The sequence below is a fragment of the Hetaerina americana genome, unplaced genomic scaffold (assembly GCF_022747635.1).
Source record: "Hetaerina americana unplaced genomic scaffold, ioHetAmer1.1.p SCAF_74, whole genome shotgun sequence".
Lineage (NCBI taxonomy): Eukaryota > Metazoa > Arthropoda > Insecta > Odonata > Calopterygidae > Hetaerina > Hetaerina americana.
This window is the reverse complement of record NW_027287361.1, coordinates 442,948-467,581: the sequence shown is the minus strand read 5'-3', so window position 1 is coordinate 467,581 and position 24,634 is coordinate 442,948. Positions and strand designations below refer to the sequence as shown.

Here is a 24,634-nt window from a genome sequence, read left to right as displayed (position 1 = left end):
TAGCCCATTATCCTGTATATCATTGTGAAATAGTATTTTATTTATTACCCTTGAGGAATTCTAAATTTCTTAAATTACTGAAATTGAAATGTAAGTAATGATAACATATGAATACAGAACTGCTATCTAAAATAGTGAACGTAAAATTGCTGTTTCACTGCTCTTTGACAACTTAAATCAACAAAGAAGTGTGTAGTGTACACCAAAAGTAAAAGCTCAGGAATCGTGATGTACATTAGTTACTGATCATTGTTATAATTCCAAACGGATTCCTTTTTGTCTGTCACATCGGTCTAGAAAGAAATTTCTAACCCTGTATCCTTGAAGATAGTTTTACATCACATTCGGAAGCTCCTGCAAGCTGCATATCTTTTGGTGACTTCTCTTGACTGTGCCTTTTTTGATAATAAAGTAAGGAGGCAGTGCTACAAACTTAAAGTTTCGAAAGAACAGCAATCCAAAAACTTGACTTTCATGTTTCATAGTAACAGAATTAGAATTCCACTATAAATGTAATGAACTGTTATTTGTGAGGAAATTATTCATAGGAAGCATATAAAGTGTTACTCATACAAAATTCCATGGTCTTGAATGGCAATATAAAAGGTATTGCATTTTGAAAAACTTCTGAATAACCTTATGCGAAAATTACATGGTATAGAAAAACTTAGTTGGAGCAGATTTGTATAGAATCGTGTATTTTTATCGTAAGGATATCATTTTTATTTGAGGCCATAACTGTGCTAAGAAGGAAATTTTGATGTAGGAGTAAAAAATTCAAGTGTACCAAAAACTGTTTATGAGGGTACCAACATTTAAGTGTTCTATCACCTGCTAGCAAAGCTGGCAAAAGCTTTTTCATTCATGATAATCAAAAAGCTTTAAAAAATATTCAGGCTCATTGAAGAAGGATCATACTTTTGGAGAGAGATGTTCACAGTATATATGTATAAAAAGTATACCAGAAATGACTTCATTTCATCATAGCTGTGTAAGCAACTATTTTTATAATTAGGCAATCTAATTTCTGCTTGTAATTAACTATAACTGGAATTATATTGCATTTTTACTAATCATGAGAGGGATTACAGCTGTTAGTAGAGTTCCTACATTCAACAGTTTGTTATGCAGCATTTTTACCAAAATTTAGTATGTTATGTGAAATTATATATTACAGCTATAAAGAACCCTATTTATCTTTAAGATATTTTTAATGATCTCTTTTTCTGACCATTTATTCAGTATGTTTCACAGTGTTTCCAATAGTAGTTGCTCACTACTTTTCCCCTTCTGAATTGGCTTTCAATGAAAATTATATTTTTTCATCAAAGTTAACCTTGTTTATAATAAAACATTGATTTAATTATGTATTTTCCTGGTCCTAAAAGTTTTATTTCAGCATGGTAATGACAAAGAAATCAAAATTTAGATTTTTTTGGCTGCTGAAAGTGAAAAATGTTTTACTGCAGTGGCTCCTAAAAATCAATTTTAGTAAATATTTTTAAGTGGGATTTTATTGCCCTGATGTTATCATAAGCTAAATTTTCTGGTTACCCAGGAAGAAAAAGGAAATTTTGAATTTCGTGTAGGAAGCAGTTGAGCAGGTAATTCTTGCTTAGTTTACTTTGAGGGCTTAATCCAGTGATAAGAATACATAATTAGTCTGAGAGCAAGCAGTAAGCTTAGGATTATATAAAGGTCCTTTGATTATTACATAATTATTTTAGTTTTATGTAGATTCGATGTGCTTTTAGGCCCTTTAGATGAATGAATTTTCAACTCCACTCTCCTTCAGCACTCCTGTCTTGCTTTACTACAGGTTTCCTCCTCCTCTTCGCAGTCACCTACCATTCGGTATTACCATCAAGTGGGAAACCAGATAATCCCATTGGCTCCCCAGCAGGCAGTGACGTCAACTATGAACCAACAGCATGTTGGCGGAGGATCAAAGAGCACCAGTTCTGAAGCAAGGCCGAATAAATCAAATGTGGGTCCCACTGGCAGCATACCATCGCCTGAACCTCCGTCCCCATCAACCACCGTCCATTCCCCACCCATCACTTCAGCCAGCCCTACTATCAATGATTCAACTCCTGTGTCAACTTGTCACAGTGGCCCAAATTCTCCTATGTCTACAAATAGTGTTGTTAGTGGGAGCATAAATGTGCAAGGTCCCCAGAGGGAGCTGTACGTTTGTATTGGGGGTAATAATCTAACGGCAGAGGATGAGGGGGAATCGTCTAGTGTAGAGTCTGCTTTAATAAAGCAAATCCAGGTTTGTACTAGTAGACAGTTCTCTTCGTACCTTGGCATTATATTCTTTTTTTAATGAAATTGCCCTTAGGCTATTCTGTGGATGCAATTGTTAGCTCAAACCGTAACTTCCTGACATGACTGTAGGTGAGAATCCCAAATTGATGTAGTAGAATAAGGGACCTCCTTGATAATGCCTGCCACTTCCTATTTGATGCTAATTGCTTGAACTTCAAACTTCTTCAACTTTGTTTCTTGTATTTTTTTGCTGTGCTTGTTTTTTGTTGGCTTGCTGTATTAATGAATTTGAATAACTATAGAATATTGAACTGATGGCAAACGAATTTTTATTGGAATATAGTCAAATATTTTAGCTTGGAAAGAAATATTATCATTTTAGTAGAAGTTATTCTGTTAAAGGTTGGCCAAATGGTTTTGTGGTGTTGAAATGTGAAGGCTGCATAGTTGTTCCACAGTGTGTATTGTATTGAGATGACAACAGTTTACCACCGTTCCGGATGTTGTCTTTAGGTTGTAGAGATATCCTGAGGATGTCAGATAGAAATTAGGTATAAATGTCATTAACTGAACACAAAATCGATGGTGGAAACTGAGGAACCATGCTTCTTACACTTGATAAGAGTTGTATGATAATTAAGAACAGGTTGCATTGTGGTCAAATGAAGAGATTGCAGCAAATCTTTTTTTTTAGGTAGAAATTATGATGAGCTAAGTCAGTCATTATTTTGGTTGTAGTAAACTCTCAATAACACAGAATTCTCATTCTCATAGTGCATTTTGTGAAATTACATGTTAAAGTTCCATGTATAATTTTAATTATTAATTTACTTGATAGAAGTGTGTTGTAATAGTTGAGAACACTGCACAATTGCATAAATTTGAGGCCTGCAGGCATGCCACTTTCACTTTTCTATTGAAAGTTTTAAAGCAAGTAGATGAAGATTTTTAATCTCTTTTCACTAGCAATTGTAAAAGCATCAAAAATGGATACCATCATCAAATGAAAGATTTTCAATTTCCCCATTGAAACATTGAAAGATGTTCAAGTGTATGTACTGCATCCCAGCAAAAAAATGGGAAAATGAAGAAAGAACAATTTGGACATGAACAATAAAAATGGAATGCTATAAAGAAGTATATTTTTGGGAAAATCTCCATTTAATTATTTTTCAAAATTTCAGTATTTTGTTGGATTGTGGGCTTACTTCAAAAAGTTACAATTAAATTTACATGTTCATGAAAAAAGATGTATTCTCGATGTAGAAACCCTCATGAAAATTGTCTGTTTAATATTTAAAATTCAGCATCACATCCTGTGAAATGCATACATTTTAATTGTTGAATAGCTCTGATTAAATTCCTTGCTCTTCCAGTATGTGGAAAGGCAGCAAAAAAGAGGGGAGCAAGATGTGAGGGAAAGGCAAGGGACAAAGGAATAGGGTTGTTATAATAGCCTGCAGACGCTTACACCTACTAGTCCTTTTTAGATGCAATTCTTCGGCATAGATTCACCCTTTAAGAATTAATTTCACTACACTTGCCTAGAATTTTCACCAAATCTACAAGAGATATACTCAGTAAACTTTAAAATAAGCTGTAGTGATTCAAAGTAATAAAAAGACAGGAAATTAAAGTATTAGTGGCTTGAAATAAAAAATATTTGAATTGAATGGTAAATTTTCGGCTATGTTTTATGAAGGTGATGTTCACACCATTTTAAAATTCATGAGGGAGCATCATTATCTCTTGCCCTCATGTCATTTTTGTCGTCTTTGAGGATTTGCCCTCTCTCTTTCTAATTGAGCCTCCTGAAAATGATTAAATAATCTATCGTCGTCCTTGCTCTGCTTTTCAAATCAAGATATATTGACTATTTGAAAAAAGTTCGCAAAATATTTCAATAGCCTATATTTTGTTATTTTTAAATGTCTAACAAATTCTTAGAGTAATTTCCTCATGCTTTTTACAAAATGCAACTCTAAATGCCTCTGAATTTTTTGTATATATATTTGAATTATGTATGCAAAATGCAAGGGTGAATGTTAGAAGACCATTTTTGCCTGTGATCTCTAAATCGTATGAAAGTTTTTTTTTCATTAATATGGCAGTTTTATGACTGCTTCTTCTGCCTCAAAAGGGTGCTGCTAAATTCAGTGTAATTATCAATTTAGGAACTCAAATAATTCCAATGACCATATTTCAGATTAAAAGTTTCAAGTCTATATATTTTTAAGAGGTTTCTAGTTTCCTCCTGACCAGTATTGGAATGTTTAATTTGCAGTGGTGCAGTCTAGAGTGGTATAAATGTGTATTGACCTAATTTGCATATTTTTTGGCATGATTGTGCAGTAGTATCAATGTTTTTCGGTTAGGCAATACAAATTTTTAAGGGAAATATCTAGTATGATCAACTTGTAGTTTGTTGTTTCATGAAATCAATTAAATAGCAATTTCAGCATGCTCATAAAATATTAAAAATGCATGATGTTATGAAGTTTTGATTTGTAATTTTGTAACTTCATAATGTTTAATCACATTTAAGGATCAGTTTGTTGACCTCTTCTCTGTTTTGTATAGCATAGTAAATTGTTAGTAATGTAACAATGTCCTTAAATTGAGTTACAATTGCAATTTTCTTAGTAGTTCATTCACTGATTAGTTAGGTGGATAATATATTACTCCTAATAGATTACTAAGCCGCATCCTCTGAATTCATTAAGGCATTGACGTTGTAATGTGAATTCTTTGTAGAGACAGAGAGTTATATCCATGTGGCCAGTTTGTTATCATTACCTGAATGTCATTTTGTAGCTGTTTCACTTCAGGCTAGGTGTTAGCCTTTAGACATAAGTTAGGGTATTTCTATCACACAATTTTTCAATGTGTAAATGTCTGATTTTAGATTTATATTGTGTAAAATTCATTATTGTTTTGTTTTTTATGTGCTGTGAATTTGGGTAGTCAAACATATCATATTTCAAAACTGAAAGTTCAATTATACATTAGATAATTTGGAAAAATGTGAGTTAATCATAATTCAATCTCATGGCAATATTGTTTGACATTCCCTCCAAACGATCATGTTTCAGTATTTGTGCATCTACTTTTTTTCTTCTTGTTGAACACATCCTTATTTTTGTTACTCATTGGCATAGTAATGTGCTGCTATGCTTCACATACCCATTTCAGCCATGGTGTTTCAATTAGAGTAGGAGACAGCAGAGAAAACATCATAATGGAAGCTATTCCTGGTCTTCGTTCAGCATCTCTCTTTCCTGTCCTCCCACTCTTCATATTTGCTATTCTGGTTCACTGACCTTCTCTGATTTCAGTAGAATGCAGCGTAGGGTGGTTTTGAAAGGCTAGAAAAAAACGTCTGCTGGTTCCCCAACATGAGCCCTTCCCCTACACTGTATCAACATGAAATAATCACATCGTGCCTCTCATATAGGCACTTACAGTTCTTTGTCCAGCTCCATATGAGCATTGATGGAGCTGTGCCGCAGGGTAAAGTTAATCAAAGGTTGTATTATTAAATATGACCTTTGATGATATTGAAAACACAGTTACAATACTATCTCTATAGACTTCCTTTTTTCATGAAGGAGGTTTGTGGAGACAGTATGGATGCAAAAGGTGGTTTTTTAATTGGTCAATTCTTCTATTCCTATCCCTTACAGTAGGATAAGAAGAAAGGCTAAGACAAATACCAAAGTTGGATGGCAAATGCCAGAGCAGTAGAACAAGGAAATGTTTTAGATGGAGATAGTTAAATTATCCATTGATCTCTATAAAAGACATCTCTTTTCCAATTCACCTCAATTCCCTTTCCTCCCACCTCAATGTGAATAGCATATGACATTTAGTCCTTCCTGAGTGGTATCAACTATAAAAATATTTTCTGCCGTGTACAAATAATTTACTTTAGTAACTTATAAACATATAATCATGCTATGATGAGTTAGGTAAGGCATGGAGCCATATGAATGTAACCCAAGCAAGCATCTATGTATTCTGCAACTGGCGTATTCTATTTACATTTCCTTGAGAGCAGTTGAAAATTTGTGTGCACTCAAAGAAATTATTTAGAAAACATTGATTGAATATTTGTCACGTAAACACTATGTAGTTTTAGAAGCCTAGTAAGGGCTGTACACTAAATTTTTTTGAGCCTGGGAGGTTGGTAACCTTGATTTTTTTTTCTTAGAGTAGGGTCCTTATAGATTGGATTTAGAGATGGAATACCTGCTATTCTATGGCCTCTTGAAAGGTTATCTCAGATGCCATTGCTCTGAAATCTGGAGGATGTGTTATTTACTACCCTGTCCTCTGATTACCTCCTTCACGAAGAGTAAGAGTGGACCCTGATGCTTAGCATGACTATATATTGCAGTCACAACTTGTAACTAATATGAAGGAACTAGTTCACTACATTTCTGTCAAGTTTTCTATGTAGTGCTTTTTTTATAGAGATTTTGTTTTTCTTAACTAATTTTTGTTAAAGTATATAATCATTTTCAATCGATTTATTTATTCTTCTGTCAGTCGAGCATGTGACAGAGAACATGGCCAATAAAGCTATAGAGAAATTGAAATTAGAACAATGAACAGAAATATAATAGATAGATGTAAATGAAAATACACACTTCAATGAAATGTAGCTGTCAAATCCGTATATTAAATTTAGAGAAATACATGGGAAAACTACATACACACCCTTACATGTAACACCATTGACAATCAAAAGTTATCAGTCATAAACTCATCCACATTGTAATTATAAGATAAGTTGGAAAACTATTTTGCCCTAACATTTAAGTGTGGTATCATAAAATTTTAATTTCAGACAGCAATTATTGAGATACAGAAGTAGTATTTCCAACCTATTTAATAATTATTCAATTCATTTACATTTGTATCCCTTCAAATTTAGTTTATTTGCACACTGGTGTATGTGATAAGTACGAGGGTAAGGCAAAAGGTTTTTGGCCTGGCAGTGAAATTCTGCAATTTTAAGCTAAAAATGATTTTATTTCTCTACATCATCTCCCTTAACTTCAACACACTTGGTCCAGCTATTCTCCAACACCAGAATTACTTCCAGGAAGTGAGTCTGGAAGGCTGTGAAAATATCCATCCATAATTGTCCTCTTCACTTTTTCATTGGATACGAAGAGCTTAGAAACAAATTTCAAATTTGGGAACAGATAGAGAGTGCTAAATTATGAGAATAGGGGGGAGGGCTGAGCAAATTGTACCCAAATCCTGTACTATTCTCATCATTAACACACCTTTTTGAGTAGGTGCACACTCCTGGTGAAAGATAATTTTTTTCTTCTTCAAGCCAGGCATCTTCTTGCAAATTTTGGCATCCAGCTGGTCATGAAGGTTGGAGTATTATTCGCCTGCAATTTTTCTGCCTTTTATAAGATAATCAATTAACAGGATCCCTTTTGTATCCCAAAACACACTGGCCATGACCTTTCCGGCGGATGAGGCCGATCGACTTCACTTTCTTTGGTGCTGAACCACTGGCTTCAACCTACTGTTATGACTGCTGTTTCATGGCTGGCGTGTAGTGGTTGACCCACGTCTCATTCATGATGACAAATTGCCCCACAAAATCAGTTTGTTCCCTCTGGAATCAGTCCAAACCTTGCTGTGAAAATCATTTGGGCATTTGCTTTTGATTGGCATTCATCGAATGCAGCACCCACCTTACGCAGAGCTCTCACATCCCTAATTCTTTGTGCTAGATGTTTCACTTTCTTTCTTCCGATATCCCCACAGCCTTAGCTATCTCACTCACCTTCACTCGACTATGGTCCAACACGATATCGTGCACCTTTTTCATGGTTTCCAGTTTGGTTGCTGTTTTTGGCCGTTGTCATGTTAGTCATATTCGAGGGACGTGTCACGGCGTTTAAATTCAGCTGCCCACTTTTAACAGTTGGCATTGAATGAGCTGAGTCCCCATACACTTATGTCAACTTGGGATGAATTTTCTTAGGGGTTAATCCATCCAAATTAAATAATTTAATGACTACATGATGTTCAAGTTTTTATTTATTTTAACAAATAACATGAAAGACATCTACTGCAACTAAACGTGTAAACAAATCACTTTAAAGAACAGGTTGAAACTTGTTTTACAAACTAATGAAACGTGCAGCCAGGCAGGTATCATCAATTTTCACTGGTTAGAATGCCATATCTGTGTCAGGCCGAGAAGTTTTAACCTTGCCCTCATATATACTCCAATTTGTTGAAACATTGATTCTAAACCAAGCAGTATATTTTGAAAGACCATTTGAAGGTATGTTCATCTTATAATCAATTTTTTATGGTACTTCAGAAAAATTTCACAGTATGACATGGAAGAAAACATAGGATGTTGTAATAGACAATTGATAATGTTCTCATGATATACTGCTATTACTCTATTATAGTCGAACACTGTCATTAAATGGAAAATGTGTAGCCATACCTAGCATGAAGATATTACATCCTTCATCTGTATGTAAACATTCCAATCAAAGCTTTTTTTTATCATGCTGCTGTTTGTATTATCTTGAATAAGATATAAGTCAACTAAGTAACCTTCTAAACCATAAGGGTTAAGGATAAAGTCTCTGACATGATATGTATATATTAATAATAATCTTTATCATATACTCACAAACAGTATGTATTGTTGTAAACTCTATTATCTCAGTAGTTGCTGTGTGAAATTGAAATTATATAATACCACAATTAATTGGGAGGGCCAAATAGTTTTCCAATGATAATATTTTATTATTTTATATTGTTGTTTTTGAAAAGATGTAACTTAGTCAAAAATGGATAGCTCATGTTTTGAGGTGAATGAAATCCATAATTTAGGCTAAATATGAATTGTTTCTGGCAAGTATTTTTGTTAGAGACCAGCCTCAAACTGAAGGTTCTCCCTAGTAATTAGTTTTCTTTTTTCACTTTCAAGATATCCATTCCAGAAATTTCTGCCAAATTTTTTTTAGATAATTCTTTAAATAATTTCATATTTTGTTATATCATTTAGTAACTTCTTAAATGCTTTGGGGCTGTTCACTGAGTGCATTTGTCTTCTTTTGGTCTCTTGTCTCCCTCCTGACAACTAAGCTTGCCTCCCCTTGCTCTCATATTAAAATAAATTGCTTCAATTTCCAGTAGTTTCATTACCTGGTGTCGATGAATCAATACGCATTTTCTTACGAAGCATAGCCAGTCAAATTCCATTTGATTAGGTAGGCAAATACTGTATTTCATTGTCACCCTTTAGTGCAATTTGGGTAGTCCGTGAGGTATCATGCTACCAGTGTCCTCTCCATTTCTCTTATGAAGAAGGGACCATTTGGTCTCAATTTTGCCCAAATAAATCTATCTATCACATCATGCAAAATCCCTTTTATTCTTGGATAATAAAATATTAATCTCTTTGTTCAGATGTATTTGGAAAATCATAGAGCGACTACCCTTAGCATGCAGGTTTAAAGAATAACTATTGGACATTAGAAATAATGATTCCCAATTATCTCCTCTCACAAAAATTATTGCATGAACTTGTTGTGTAGCAGTCATAAGGTATTTATAATAACTTGCATGTTTTCCCCTCGCCATTTAATTTGGCATAATAATGTGTCTAATGTTGTTGCATTGAATGAACATACCAATCTTTACTTGCAGTAAGCATTGTGCAATGTTTTAATTCATTTGGAATTGAGTGCAACTTATAATCAAGTATGTTGGTTTTGCAATAGCTGTTATTCAGTACTCATATTAACTTGTGTCGGTATTAAAACTTAAAGTTGATCTCGAAATAGTTGACATACATTTACATAAATATTTGTAGGAGACTTATCTATATTGTATAGGAGTTATTATCTTAACCTTTTTCTTGTATAGTTAATAAGCAAAATCATCTTCAGATTATCAATCTCAGAATGTATGCCCACTTTTATATTGAACTATGGAACCAAAAAATTGTAAATTTAGGAAATATCTTTTTAGTGTGTTTTTAATGCCCTAAATTGTTAACTTTCAATTTTTTTTACAAAGCAGATAGGGACATCAATACCTTCAGAGGAACAGTCAATGGGATCATCACCTTGCTCAACATCGCCATCCAAAACTCCGATGTCGTCATCCATTTCTCAATCCGTTAGTTCACCACAAATCACCAATTGCAAAACATCCACTTCAGCAACAGCATCTTCCATTCAGGTTCCGAATTCTCAAGTAAATAGAACATGCAATGAGGCTGGTCAACCAATTACAGAGGAAATGGCTGCCCAGCCCATGGATTCATCTACTGATGCAGAATCCCCTCGTGGGGCGATAAAGAGACCTGCATTGTCACCTGTGAGGCCTACCATTAACAAAGTCTCTCTGTAAGTTCATTTTTTTATTTAAAAGAATAATTTATAATCCTCCCTGAGAGTTATTTTGTAACTTTAAGGTATCATTTTTGTCAGTTTTTATCGATATAATTTTCATTACAAGATAAACATGACAAACAGCCCCTACCCCTTATGTTTACAACCCACAAATAACATGGAATAAACCACGAGAGCATAGCCCTTAAACCTGGAGTTTAGCAGGGCACACCAAAGTCAATAATGAAATAGAGAAAAGAAAGAAATGAGTTATACCCTTAGTGCTTTATTTTTCTCTTGTTTTGTTGCTTCTTCATTAATTTAATCAGTATTAGCTTTTCTTTGTTGATTTATTTATACCAAAAAGCAGATGACTTAAGGAAATCAGTTCAGCTCTGAGCTTGTATCTGTTGTGAAAGATCATCAATGATTCGATGTAACTTGATATAAATCTCTCACTGATGATACATGCCTTGGACAATTTCTGTAAAAAATTCAAACTTCATGTGACCCCCAAAGTTAGCAGTTTGTAAAATTATCATTGGCTGACAGACTTGGGAAGTTAAATTTTAAAAGTTGACCTAGCTAATTTAAAGAGAATAATATTTTTATCAGTGTTCATTTGAAAATTAAAGCCTTAGAGAATTAATTTCAGTTAAGTTAAGCTAAAGCAGAATCAAAGTTAATCTTGAAGTTTATGTAACAAGAATGTTTTAACCACATGAAAACTCACATTATTAATACAATGTATGAAAGTATGCTAATTTTTTTATAAATTAATTCAGTATTTTTGTTTAAACAGCTTTCATGCTAAAGTTTGTTTAAATAAAATAAAAAATTGCTATGGTAGAACATGCGTTTGTTGCTATTATATTTCTGAATTTCCATACATTCATGTCATGATTGAATTAAGGAATAGGGTCATGAAACTTATCAGCAAGTGATTCATAGTCTAATTGACTGGTTCTGAAAGCATGTGCGAGTCAGTGATGCATTAATTTCAAATTGATTCAAATGACAGCACATTTTTAAAACCTCAAATAATTTGAAGAAAACATTTTTTAACATTGTGTATATTTAACCGGAAGAGGTGATTTACAAAGCATGTTATTCAACATTAATTTGTTTTCATTAATTATTTGCATTTTTACCATTTCAGCATAGAGCAGCAGCTTCGGACAGATCAGGCTGGGGCTCTTAATCCAGATGTCCATACTCCATTTGCAGATAGAGCTGATGCCTGTAAGAGGCTAGTTAGATATCACGTACTAAATGAGAGAGTTCTTTCAGCTAGGGACCTGGATAAAGCTGATGAGATTTTTGAGGCTACGGCTAAGCATCTGTTGGACAAATTCTCACAGATGACAGCCAAATATCGGTACCTCTTGTTAATGGAAAGTATGGTGAGTATTTATTTTGATAGTCTGAAAAACATACCATAGTAATTTTTTAGTTTATTTCATTTCAGTTTGACTTCTATGCTGGTTAAGGTCAATACATTTTATAGTTTTTCTTATAATTGCTGATTTTTTAGTCTATTTAGCTTATTCGTAATTCAGGCCTATGATTTTTTATCGCCGCAATTCTGGTAACAGATTTTGTAAACATTCAAGAATTGTTATGCAATCACCTCCTTTGGAAAAGTGCTGTTATACAATCACCCTCTCTGGAAAAAATGTACTCAGTCAAATCCACAAGAAATGTCTACTCTTCCATTTGGAAATGTTACTAGGTTATCAATAACTATTCTCTCTAAGTTAATTTTTTAAGTGGGTGGGCATGTCAGTTCATGGTACAAGGGTAATGCGGTCATCAGTATGTACTATAAATCATCTGGTGGATATCCTTAGAAATATGTGATTTACCTACAGAGACAACTCTGATATCCTGAAAGTCACAGGAAAGTGGTTTTAAAATGACCATGAGTAATAATTAGAATATGATGTGGTGTGATAATTTGAATATTCCCCATAATAGTTATAATTATTTGTTAATGGCATATTGTGCCAAAGACATTAATTGTCTGACAAATTCCAAGAAATTGCTGGAGATGCTGAGACAATAACTTTTGATGGAGTCACTGGCTAATTGTGCATTACAAGTTACAATTTCAGAGGTAAAAATCAATCGCCTTGATTGGGATTCAATCCTGGATTCCTCAATGTCCAGCTGAGAGCTTTAGCCAGTTAAGCTACTGAGACTTCTCTTATACTCGAATAGAATTTTTTTTGGGGGTTTATTACGACTTTAAAGCCCCCAAAAAAATTTTGGGAGTGTGTTAAGCATTTATAGTGTGGGGTATATATTTCATTGTTATGAGATGACTGCCACAGGAGATCTTTTCTCCTGTCCAAGGAAGATCTTCACACAAGACAGAGGTCTTCTGAATATTTTTTAATCTGAAACCTGCAAACTACGGGGATTACTTCAATGTGATATTGTAAATAATATTCTTTAAGCTCCACTTTATATATTTAGAACCCTTAGCATCTTTCAAGATTTAACAGATTTTATTATATGTTTTAATTTACCAATGCAATTATTTGTGTTTGCAGAAAGAGGTGAGGACATCAGAGCTAATGATGATCGACCGCATGTTTGTGGGTGAAGAACAAATGGCACTCGAAAGATTAAAAGAAGAGGCACGTCGTGCAGAAGGTTGGTAATTGAGTAAACTGATATTCTCGTGATATATCTAATTTCCCCTGGCTTAAAAATTAAGAAGCTCTTGTTGAGTTTCATAATATTTGGTACCATTGAATCTTACAATGAATGTACCCCAAATATGAATGATAGTTTGTGTATTATATCATGTAGGTAACTTAATTGAAAATAGTATATGCCAACCCATTGGTTATTAAGACATGCATTGATGAATTTTGGAAATGATCGTCTGAGAATTTATCTACCAGCTTGATAATTTTAGCTGCTCAAAAATTTGTTTTCCAGGTTAAGCCTATCTTTTAGTAACCCAAGATTGTGGACTGACCTTAGTTTTTGTTATTATTTCTTTCTAATAGTTACATTTCTATAACATATTTGAAATAAAATATAAATAATTAAAATCAAGTGGAAGACTATGAAAGGCTAGAAGACTATAAATTCTATGAAAAGTAGTTGTAATTTATAATCCAAGCACAACAGAGAAGAAAGAAAGTTCCAAAAAATAATTAGGAATGCTGGTTTTCACATTGTATTATTAGTCTATTAGTTAGTAAAAAGTATTAACAAAAGCAATGTAAAACTGATAAAAGGGATTGTATTACTTTAAACTATTTAATATGTCTAATATCTGTTTGAGAGGATATGCTAAAAAAATTTCAGTGTTAGAAGTTTTTGCATTTAGATTAATTGTTTCCATTTTAATTAGGCAAATTGTTGATGCTTATATCATTTATTATATCATAATCCTGTAAGATTTAATTTATATAGTATTGGATTGTTTCTTAAAGATTTTTTCCTCCCAATCTTAAATTAAATCAGGCGAAGGAAAAATATACAAAGAAAGTCCCTCTATCACAGAGGCCATCCTTAAAGGATGTAAGGCCATTTTGGCTTTTTTTATCCCTCTACTCAAATCCCCCCATTTTAAGGATCCATGAGATAGTAAGAATTATATTTAGGTTTGATGAAAGCATTATTTCATTAAAATTGTTGATCAGTACAAATATATGTTTGTACAGAAATCATACGCTTTCTTGAAAGACAGCTTGTTTATTTTATATTTGTAGTAATAGAATAAATATCCTGTAAAACGTATCAAATTTTGTAATAGTTTGGTAATGGTTGGTTTTGCATAAATAATTCTGAATTAATAGTTTCTTTGACGAGTTTTTGCTCCAAGTAAAAAAAATTCCTCATAAACTAGTAGAAATAACACAAAATAAACCTTACATAATAATCCTCAGGAACCCATCCTCCAAACTACTCATCTAGATGCAATTTCATGCCTCTCCCCCTTCTCAAAATTCTTATATTTTATAGGAACAGCCTCTAGATAAGTTCATAAATTTTCAAATTATCAGAATGCACTCACTTAAGTCATAGTTTGCCTGAAAAATTGTCAGAAAACTCATTGTCTTCTGTCAAACGTATCAAAACTTCCTTTTCCTCCATTATTACCTTTTCCTAGTAAATAGTCTGCCTAATTAATCAATGCTGGCTCATATCCTATGCCTCAAAATTTCATTTTCTTAATCATTTAATTTTTTTCAGAACTGGAAAAGAAGAATGAAGAAAAAGCAAACAAATCTGATGATGATAACGAGGATGATGGTATGGCTGGTAGAGAAAATTCATCCAATAATGCCATACCGTCCAATCTAAATTCCAACTTAAATAGTGAGCCTGGTCTTAAAGAAGTTAGAATCAACTTGCACGATGTTTTGAAAAGTGAATCAATTAAGAAAGAGGCTGAGGAAGGCCGCTACACTATTGTCAGGAATTCTGCAGTGCCTCTGGTGAAGGAGGAAGAGGAACGCATCAAGATTGAGCCTGAAGAAGAGAAACCTTATGACGAGTGGGAGGCGATACAGAAGGAGTTGAGTGTATATTGTGGTGTGAAACGGGAGGAAGGAAATGGGGGTGTAGACCATCCCCCAAATGGGGAACCAGGAGCACGTAGGCTGCCTGGAGCCACTGGAGAAGAGTCATCCTGTGATGCTAGCAGGTCACCAGGTCTGGGTGGCCCAGCCCCACCACTGGATGACCCAGGAGGAGGAGGTGCTGTGGGGGAAAACTCAAACCTGTGTGAGGATGATGACATAAATGCTCAAGTGCAAAGTGCAATTGACAGTATATTGAACCTTCAGCGTGCTGAAGATGAGGGCTTAGGGCTTGAGGATGTTTTTGATGTGACTCTGGAAGAGGAGGAGGATGGGGGGGAAAGGCGGACGGTTGAACGCAGTGAAAGTGACCACCATGATGATGGTGCTTCTCGTGAGATGGTGTGTGAGGTGGAAGAGGAAGTGGGTGTGGAAAATGTTGAGGAAGGTGTGGTCAGCACGCTGTCCAAAGAAGTTGGTGGTGGAGACTTGGCACTTGATGAGGCTGTGAGAAGTATACTGTCCTCCTGACGGGAAAGGTCGGTGGTCGGTGACTGGTCCGTGTGAAATTCGTTTCGGTAGCCCGAGTCCACCAGAAGAATCAATGAAGAGGTTGAATGGAAAATAAAGTGGAAATATGCACCTGTTGCCACATGCCGCTGAACAAGTATCAAAAAACAGCAGTCATTTTTCCCAGTTATTCCATCAATTACAATGTGTTACTAAGTCTGTGATTGGTTCCAATGGGAGTCATTTGCCCCAAATAGGGACTTGAAAAGTATAATGTTAGCTTATTCTCAAGCTGTGAGTACCGATATACAAAAGCCCGCCAGCATATAAAGAATGCATTGAGGGTAGTGGGAAACTCCTTTCACAACGATTTTTTGAGTGGTGGTTTTTAACTGGGTATAGTATTTATTTACCTGCCCCCATCACTCAAGCATGATGCATTCCAAAAGTAGGACCTGGAGAAGTAGCATTAAAAAAGCATTTTCTATGGATCTTATAACATTGAACATGCCCATGAAACATGAATTTTTGCATGCAGGCATGCCTTTTTGTAGTCTTTCTTTAAGATGATCCCATTGAGGGTGTGTGCATGTACAGGACCACTGGAAAATGCCAAATATCTTTCTCTTGTCCTATTTACTACTGCCTTCTACTATAAAAAAATCAATTCCCAGTACAAATCTGTAAAATGTTGGGATAAATTATCTGTTATCAGCCTAAGCACATGTGTATGCTTATCCTCTTGAAAGCATCATGGCTATTTTGTCACTAAGACAGCAGAAGTGCCCAGTTAATAGTTTAATATGATTTGTTTTCTTGTTTTGTTGGTTTTTTTCCTTTTGTGTATAGTATATATATTGTATATATGTATATATGTGTCTTGACCTCCACCCACGAGTAATCTGCCCCCTTGCAGCCTCAATCGACTAACTATGGTGCACGTTTTTAAACATTTAGTGGGTGGATGGATGGTTGGATATATATTTTTTAATTGTTTGCACTTGTGAGTGAGTGCAAGACTTCGTAATTATGAAAAAGACTGAATCCTACTTAATAATCATCTTAAGTCCACAACTTTTGTCCTTGAAGTAATTTCTTCTTTCATGCTGCAACTGTCGAATGTGTCAGCCCAAGTAGGTTCCTATACAATAATAATTATATTTGAGCATTTCCAATTTATGGAAACATGGATTTTTAAAACTTAATATTTTGGAACCAGAAAAATCAGTGTAATGCTTTTGAATATTTTATTGGATATTTGTCGAAAATTTTATTTTTCTAAATTAATTAACTTATTCTTAATGTTATAAAGGGTCTTTATATTATTTGAGGGTAGAATGATATTGATTCAAAAGCTGTACTAGAATAATTTAATGTACATTTCAGAGGCCTATTTGTAATTTTGTTTGACAAACAGAATCATTATGAAACTGAGTTATTATATTTATGAATCAAATTTATCATTTCTAAATTTTGTCTTTCAAATTCAGGTTAAGCAAATCAGTGTGTCAAATTAAAAATTTTGTATACATTATGGTGGTTGAATTGTGAATGAATTTATTGACTTTTTATGTTCTGAATTTTGATTTCTATGTGGGTGCTGAAATAAGGGAAGTCTTTAAAGAACCTTTGTTATTTATCTCAGGGTTCCGTTTTTTCATTTGAACTTTAAATCATGAGAATCTAAAAGATGAATTTTTGAAACATTCAAAGCATAAAATGAATTTTTTTAGTAAATGTCTTTTTAAAAAAAAATGCTGTATATTTATTTAATACATCCTTCATAATAAGAACTCCCTGACTAATCTTTTTTGTGGCCAATGAATGACTTCTGATTTAAATCATATCAGATTCTCAGCTAAACAGTATGCATGCATGCTTGTCATTGGTCACTAGTCTTACGGAAGCTGAGCAGGATTTATACATTTATACTGAAATTCAAAGCTCTTCATTATAATTTCATTTACTGCCATTAATACATAAAGAACAGCATTAAGAGCTAATTATTTAAACTATTCTTATTTTCAAAATTAATTTTGTTTTAATGGGAATAAGTTGTCTGCCTTTGCAAGCGAACAATTAATTTCTGTTATATCTTTCGTTTCTTATTTGCCCAAATGAAAATATCAAAGACCATTTTAACTCAGTTATCTATTTTCAAATATTGGGAATATGCACTTTTAAGAAGCACCAAAGGTGGGATAGCAATAGTTAGTGGCATTTCAAGAAGTTCCTAATGTTTTGATTCTCTGCTAATATTTTTATCCCACCTAGGTAAAAATGAATTCCCTTTGGAATTTAATAATTTGGGAGGTAATTAATGTTTTAACTCTTTTATTTCTGAAATTTTTTGCATGGCAAGGGTCAATCCTAATGTAAATTTTATAACTGAAAATATATTGAGACCTATGAAAGCTGGCAGTTGACAATCTTCATCTATAGGTTTAATCATTTAATGTGAACTTCTTTGTGTTCCAACTTATAATTGCAGTGTATAGTTTCTGAGTTATGGCTGGTCAGAAATGCACAACAAACAGCTAAATTTGTTGCTGTTAATAAAGATACTACTCTTAGTAGTTCATTGTTTTTATTGAAACCATGGTTTTCAACAATTTTTATGGCTTGGAGGGAGAGATTTGCATAGTTAAATGCTGCAGTTTACTAATGAATATCTTTTTTATTCCTACTATTTTGCATTGGATGATTATGGACCCACACAGCCTTTCATTTCATGGCAGTTTATATTCATTAAGGAAGATTTGAGTTTATGTCAACAAAATTCCTGTTTCTTACAGGTGATGAAAACTTGAATTCAACTTAAGGTTGAGTCAAAATGAAAAGTGATTATTTCTGAGTAAACATCTTCAAATGTGTAGTTACAGAAAATAATGATTCTGATGTATGCATAAGCTACTTAGGACATAAATTTGGATTGGTGCATACCACTGAAATAATCGCTAAATACTTAAATCAGTATATTTTATATAATATTGGTGCCTGAACTTTCCCTTCTTTTTGTCTGATATGAAATAAAGCCAGGGATCCTCAAATGGTATTTCAGGTTGAAAGGTACAACTCTATTCGTAGTAAAAATATAAATGCACAATAGCATCATTTTCCATGAAGTTCACCCATTTGTAGTGTAATGAGTGCCGACCAACCCCCATGATTTCAAATGTTTTGCATGCAAGTTTCCCAGTGATATTTTTTCTTTATGCTAAATGTTTAATTCAATTTTCAACAAACGAAAAAAATACCTTTTACATGGGTGTTTATTTATCTAGCTAACCTCTTTATAATTCCTTCTCTTCCATTTTATAACACATACTTCGTACTATGGTGTGTTCAGCCTAGTTCTTTTATATGATCAACCAGGATAATAGGTTTGGGGAAGCCAGTGGAAAATTAAACTGATTTAAGCAACCCACAAAGTACACTTATTTTGTCATTACCAGTATACTTAAAATATACCGTTAAAAATTCCTTATGGAAACTTCTACAATCATTCAGTAAACTAAATATCACTTTGTTAAGGGGTGATTCCTTGGAATTTCAATATTTAAAAAGAAGCACATTATCCTATGGTTCTTCATAGCTAGAGGATAAAGAGTTACTACGAAAATTTGTTTATGAGTCCTTTATTTATTAGGCTAAATTAAATGTTTTATTGGAAATTATGCTACCGCATGTATAGGAAATGCACTATTTTGACATGAAAGTAATATAGTCCATCGGTATTTATAACTGGGTTTGCTCCACTTAACCACTTGAGATGAAATGTCCCAAGTCATCTCATGGTAATCCTTTACTTGCTCTAGCAGGTAACTTAAGGCAGAATGTTAAGTCTGCAATATCATTCTTCTTCTAGAAAGTTTCCCAATGAAAAATTATGAATTGAAATTAAGAAATCAATTCTGGCAAACTTCCAACAGCAAAATAAAATGCACAACATGAACTTTATTTCTTCCTACATGAAATGAAATGCCTATCACAGCACAGTATTGAACCTGAAGGTGGATTTGACAGTTGAGAGTGGGACAAAATAATACTGATAGGCTTTATATGGAACATGAAATCCACTCAGGGTAGGGGTTCAGTGCCTTTCCCTGTGCTGCCCGTGGTATCTAGGAAGGTCTAGTGCCAGAAAAAGCACATAGATTTGGTACAGCTGAGGATGCCCAGAGGATTCACCTGGAATTGGAACTGAGTCAATTGTCCTGCACATCAGACTGCCATACCCATCCTGAAATCAAAGTCCTGTGCCGGTAAAATACGCCTTAGATATTAAGGGTTAAATGGCTTTTTTTTAATAAGGTGAAAAAATAAAGAATAAATTATTCATATAAAATAATTTGATGGAAATTGTTGAGATGAAGAGAAGGAAATAATGTGTTTACTTAAGCCCTAGTGAATGAGCAGTCACGTGATTATTTTTTGTTATTTTTACATGGAATTTTAAGTATTTTGAGACACTTCCCTCCCTAAAATTTGGTGAAATTGTGAGCAAATGGAGTGGAGGGGTGAAAAAGTAAATGGGGGTTGGGCAATTAACGAAGAGGATGGGAAGTAGCAAGTATCTTGTCTACAAAGTTATAGGGTGGAAGACAATAAAATAGTGGTAAAAGTTAATGGTTATTCTTGAGGCAGGGGTAATTCTAAATAGCAATATAATATAGGCATGCTCAAAGGTGCATAATTGCCATTCAGTTACAGAAGGATAACAACTTGAAAAAGAAAACTTTGTTGTGGAAATCTGTAAAACCCTGAGTTGCACTCATTGAAAATGCATCTTGCTCATTAGGCAAAATATCCCTATCAGCCTTATTTTGCTGTGCTATGGTAGTGCGCTTACATCTGGTTTGCATAGTATGTCCTGTAGATACAAGAATACAAATTTTAGTGGTCATAGTGTTATTTGCAGTGCCTAGGGTTCATGGTAAATTGCAGCTATCCGAGGCCATTTCACAAAAGGGTGAATAAACGGCAAGAATTTTGAAGTGAGAGTGGTGTATCTAAAACATTTTTGCAATCATGTTGCCAAAGAAAATGATTGTGAAAATTGCAAGAAACAGAGACCTCTACTTCAGGTGTCAGTGGCTCATAATGAGAAGCAAACAACAATGGTTCTGGTTATTATTATATTTAATGTAGACTCCTTTGGTAACATGAGTACATAATCACGTTTTTCTGACAAGTAATGGATGATCAAGCAATGGATGATCAATTGAAAATTCTCATTAGAAAAAACATTAGATCCTACTAATTAAATGCATATTGAGCATCAATGCATTCAGGGGCTCCATTAAAACACATATACAAAAGAAACTATTTTGTCCTTAATGAAATGCCCATCATATTTGACCAATTTGCAAAAACATGTCAGGCACATCAAGACTGCTGAAATTGGATATTACTATTTTGGGAACTACAGTCAAAATGAAATAATAAATTTTATGATAAAGAAAGTTACTCATGTGAGATAAAAAATTAAAATACTTTTCTGTGATTCTGAACTATACCCCAGATTAAAGCCACTGGGTCAAATGTTACTGACATAAGTCATCATATTTGTAAAAATATCAGTACCAGATAGTGATTTCAGTTTAATGTTTTGAGCGGCATTGTATTTCTTTTAATGCAAATCATTTACTGGAAAAAATCTTAACGATGTACTTTAGGAAGAACTAAATGATTAGCATCTAGTAATAAAAGATATTTAAAGCAGGACCCGAGGGCATGAAAATGCGGCCAACAATAAGAGTATTCACTGTAGAGTGCAGCTCCATATCCTAGAGTTCAACTTTTGAATATTTTACCCATACTTTGCATACCACAAATTAAATTCAATCCTTTGAGATTTATGTTTAAAGGACATCAAATGTTGACCAATTAGGAATAAGATTACATATTGCAACTAAATTAGTTCTCAGCATTGAATGGAATTGATCAATTCTATCAATTCCAAAATATCATTTACTGCTTTGAGGATTCTCAAACCTGGGAGATAGTATAATTGAACTTCGCCATACAAAATGGAATTGTTTGAATTAACATTAGTACTAAATAATTACCTAGGAGAATGCAGTACTATTGATACTAATCAAAGATACTTTTTATAAAGTGTATGATAAATAATAGATCAGCTAGGGACAAATGTCTCATTAGGAGAGGGTTCATATGATCATTTCACCATTAAAAATCTTTTCCAGATATTTTTCATTTTGGTACCACTTTGTCGCATGACCATAGATTTTTTCTAACCGTTTAAATCACTAAAAGATTCAAGAATTACATATTTTGCTAATGTGTTTTCTTTCCATACTTTTTTCAGAATTGAGTGAACTCTCTAACCCCTCGATCCACTCATGGTTTTTCTAAAATTTAATGTCAAAGCCAAAAAGTAAGATAAAAGTTAGTCCCACAGGATTCTATTAGAATTACATTTCATATTAAGTAGGTGATTTTTATTACTCCCATTTGTGTTCTCTACCAACATATGAGGATTAGGACTGTGATAGTCAAACAAAATAGAAATACTTTTCTTTCATTCATACTTCAACTGAATATAAAATGAATTACTCTAAATGGATAGAAATATACTATCATGTTTAATGAACAGAAAATTTAAATATTCTAAAAAATCATTTGCTGCTATGATTCTTTTGCGGCCAAATTAATAAGTTTGATGGCCATTTGTCAGACCCTTATACAAGATTCATACATACACTTGGCATGTATGTACTTCATTGAATGAATTAAAATTTTAACTTTTGGCTCACAACACATTGGAATCAAGAGCCTAGTCCTTGGTAGGGGAAAACACAATTATTCCTATTTTGATTTTGCTACTGAAATGGAAATAATTATAGTCTTGAAATCTTTCCCACACATGAACTCCATTTTTAAAAGTCCTTAACAACATGATGACAACGGTCTGAAATACAGCCTAGGACTCTCATGCAAATTTTTACAAAATTTTATTTGATGACTCAACTGAGGTAATTTGAGCCATGCAATCATTAAACCACATCCATACAAACCAAACCAGAAAGATCAGTTTGATCTAAATTATATCTTTAATATATTTATTCGTGCTATAAACAAAATAATCAGAATAAAACCAATAAAATAACATTTATTAGTATTTTCAACAATAAAAGACACCTCAAAAGTTTCAAAAGCATTTATGATAACACAATAATCTCATACATACTTGATGAGTAGGTACTCAAACATTTATACTTGAATCAGACCATACCTCTGCAGCTTCGCCAAATGGCTAAGACATCTTTGGAGGCCGATGACAAGGAAAAGACCAAATAAGGAAGACAAGGTTAAAAAGGCTTCATATAATAGCTTTGGAGCAAACACTGTCCAAATGAAAAGGTGATGCCTTTGTAAGATTATGAATGGCAAATAGAACACCACAGGAAACAGTCGAGTCATGATAACAGATTTCACTGCTGCATTCATTATCTTTTGAGGACACCTAAAGAACAATAATGTCATTAGAGTAGCAGCATATTAAAAAGTACTAGGCATGTGAACATGAACATAAATACATAGTTCCATAAAATGCCATTTGAATGTTACTTAAAGATAATATAAAATAGGTATACCTAGGTTTTAGTCAGGAATGTTCCTGAACTTTCCTTCAAGTGGATAAAGTAACAAAAAAATGGGCAAAATTACTAAAGTATGCAAAAAAAATTATTAACACATTTATACACTTAGGTATATGAAGTACATATTTAGTACTTTTCAGAGGAATTAATTCTTTAAAACTTTCTCTGGTCCTGAAATAATTCCATAAAATACCTAGTACATAAGTCTAATCTAGCCTAGCAAATTCAGAAGAGGTAATTGAATTCTAAAAGATAAATTCCCACCCTTGCTTCCCTCTATTACCCAAGACCAAAGGTTTTCATGTCTAGAGCTTGCATGAAAACATTTCCTAATTTTAAAAAATATGCTTTTTTGGCAGAGGGAAGGGGTAAAAAGTGACCCTATTTTCTTTGTTTGATGTTTCGTCATTTCATACTTTTACCATTCGGTATATCAGGGCCACATTTATATTGAAGCTTACATATATTCAACTGAAAATGTATCACAATCAGCTGTAAATTTAGATGTAACAAACTTCCTATATTATTACCAGTAAGTTGTATGCAAGTGATGAGTGTCGTAATAGATACTGGCATTATAGAGCTACACAGTTGCAAAAACTGTAAGGATTTGATCTATTTAAAAGTTTAAAAACTCCATACCAAATCTGCATCACTAATAACCCTGGTCACCTCTTTATACTGCCACAGACCACTTCATGCATATGAATGTACTCTAAAGTTAATTGGTAAAATTTGAATTAACAACATCAGAATTAACTGTCTAAAGTAAAAAGGATACATTGAAAATAGAATCAGGGTAGGACTAACCATAACAAGTAGTTTTATTTACTCTTCAGGCATTAGGACCACCAGTGATAAAAGAAGCAAATCAGACAGTACACAGAATATGAAGAAGAGACCAGGAGGATACTTTACTAGAATAAAAAACAAATACCAGTAGAAGTAATTCATTTGAACTTTTACAAATCTAGAGTTTATTTTCCATGGATGTAAGATGTGGTCAATGGCAGCAGTAGAAAACAAAATATTATAAAAATTGCATGGGAATGTGGCACCAACTACAGTATACCGAATTAAAATATGATAAAACAATATGTAGAGTTGCACATGAATAATTTCTTTAAAAATTGGGAGAAGTAAGTCTATGGCCAATAATATTAAGCAGTGGAGGTGTATGGTGAAGATGGACTCTTTGTAATGTGAGATGAATCAGAAATATTTCCATTCATCACAACACAACCTGCGGGTCTATGTCAAACAGTAGCATAGCTACGGTGAGGTGGTTAAC

The 24,634-nt window shown here is 33.5% G+C and overlaps 2 protein-coding genes across 7 annotated transcripts in view; one reads left to right on the top strand and one right to left on the bottom strand.

Moving 5' to 3' along the window:
* LOC139697387 (protein piccolo-like) overlaps nt 1-18,222 on the top strand; it is a 63,523-nt gene extending 45,301 nt beyond the window's left edge. For 2 of the 4 annotated variants that reach the window (XM_071596070.1, XM_071596072.1), the window contains 5 exons: nt 1,820-2,275; nt 10,348-10,679; nt 11,824-12,067; nt 13,220-13,322; nt 14,880-18,222. In XM_071596070.1, the coding sequence (XP_071452171.1) occupies nt 1,820-2,275; nt 10,348-10,679; nt 11,824-12,067; nt 13,220-13,322; nt 14,880-15,739 (1,995 nt within the window). In that variant the 3' untranslated portion in view covers nt 15,740-18,222. The remainder of the gene's footprint in view (nt 1-1,819; nt 2,276-10,347; nt 10,680-11,823; nt 12,068-13,219; nt 13,323-14,879) is intronic. The other 2 variants (XM_071596073.1, XM_071596071.1) reach the window with 2 other exon arrangements.
* Nucleotides 18,223-22,886: 4,664 nt separating this feature from the next.
* The window catches only part of PIG-G (phosphatidylinositol glycan anchor biosynthesis class G), a 30,842-nt gene continuing 29,094 nt past the window's right edge, over nt 22,887-24,634 (bottom strand). For 2 of the 3 annotated variants that reach the window (XM_071596051.1, XM_071596052.1), the window contains one exon: nt 22,887-23,207. In XM_071596051.1, the coding sequence (XP_071452152.1) occupies nt 22,955-23,207 (253 nt within the window). In that variant the 3' untranslated portion in view covers nt 22,887-22,954. Of the gene's footprint in view, nt 23,208-23,250; nt 23,371-24,634 lie in introns of those variants that run through there. The other variant, XM_071596053.1, reaches the window with a different exon arrangement.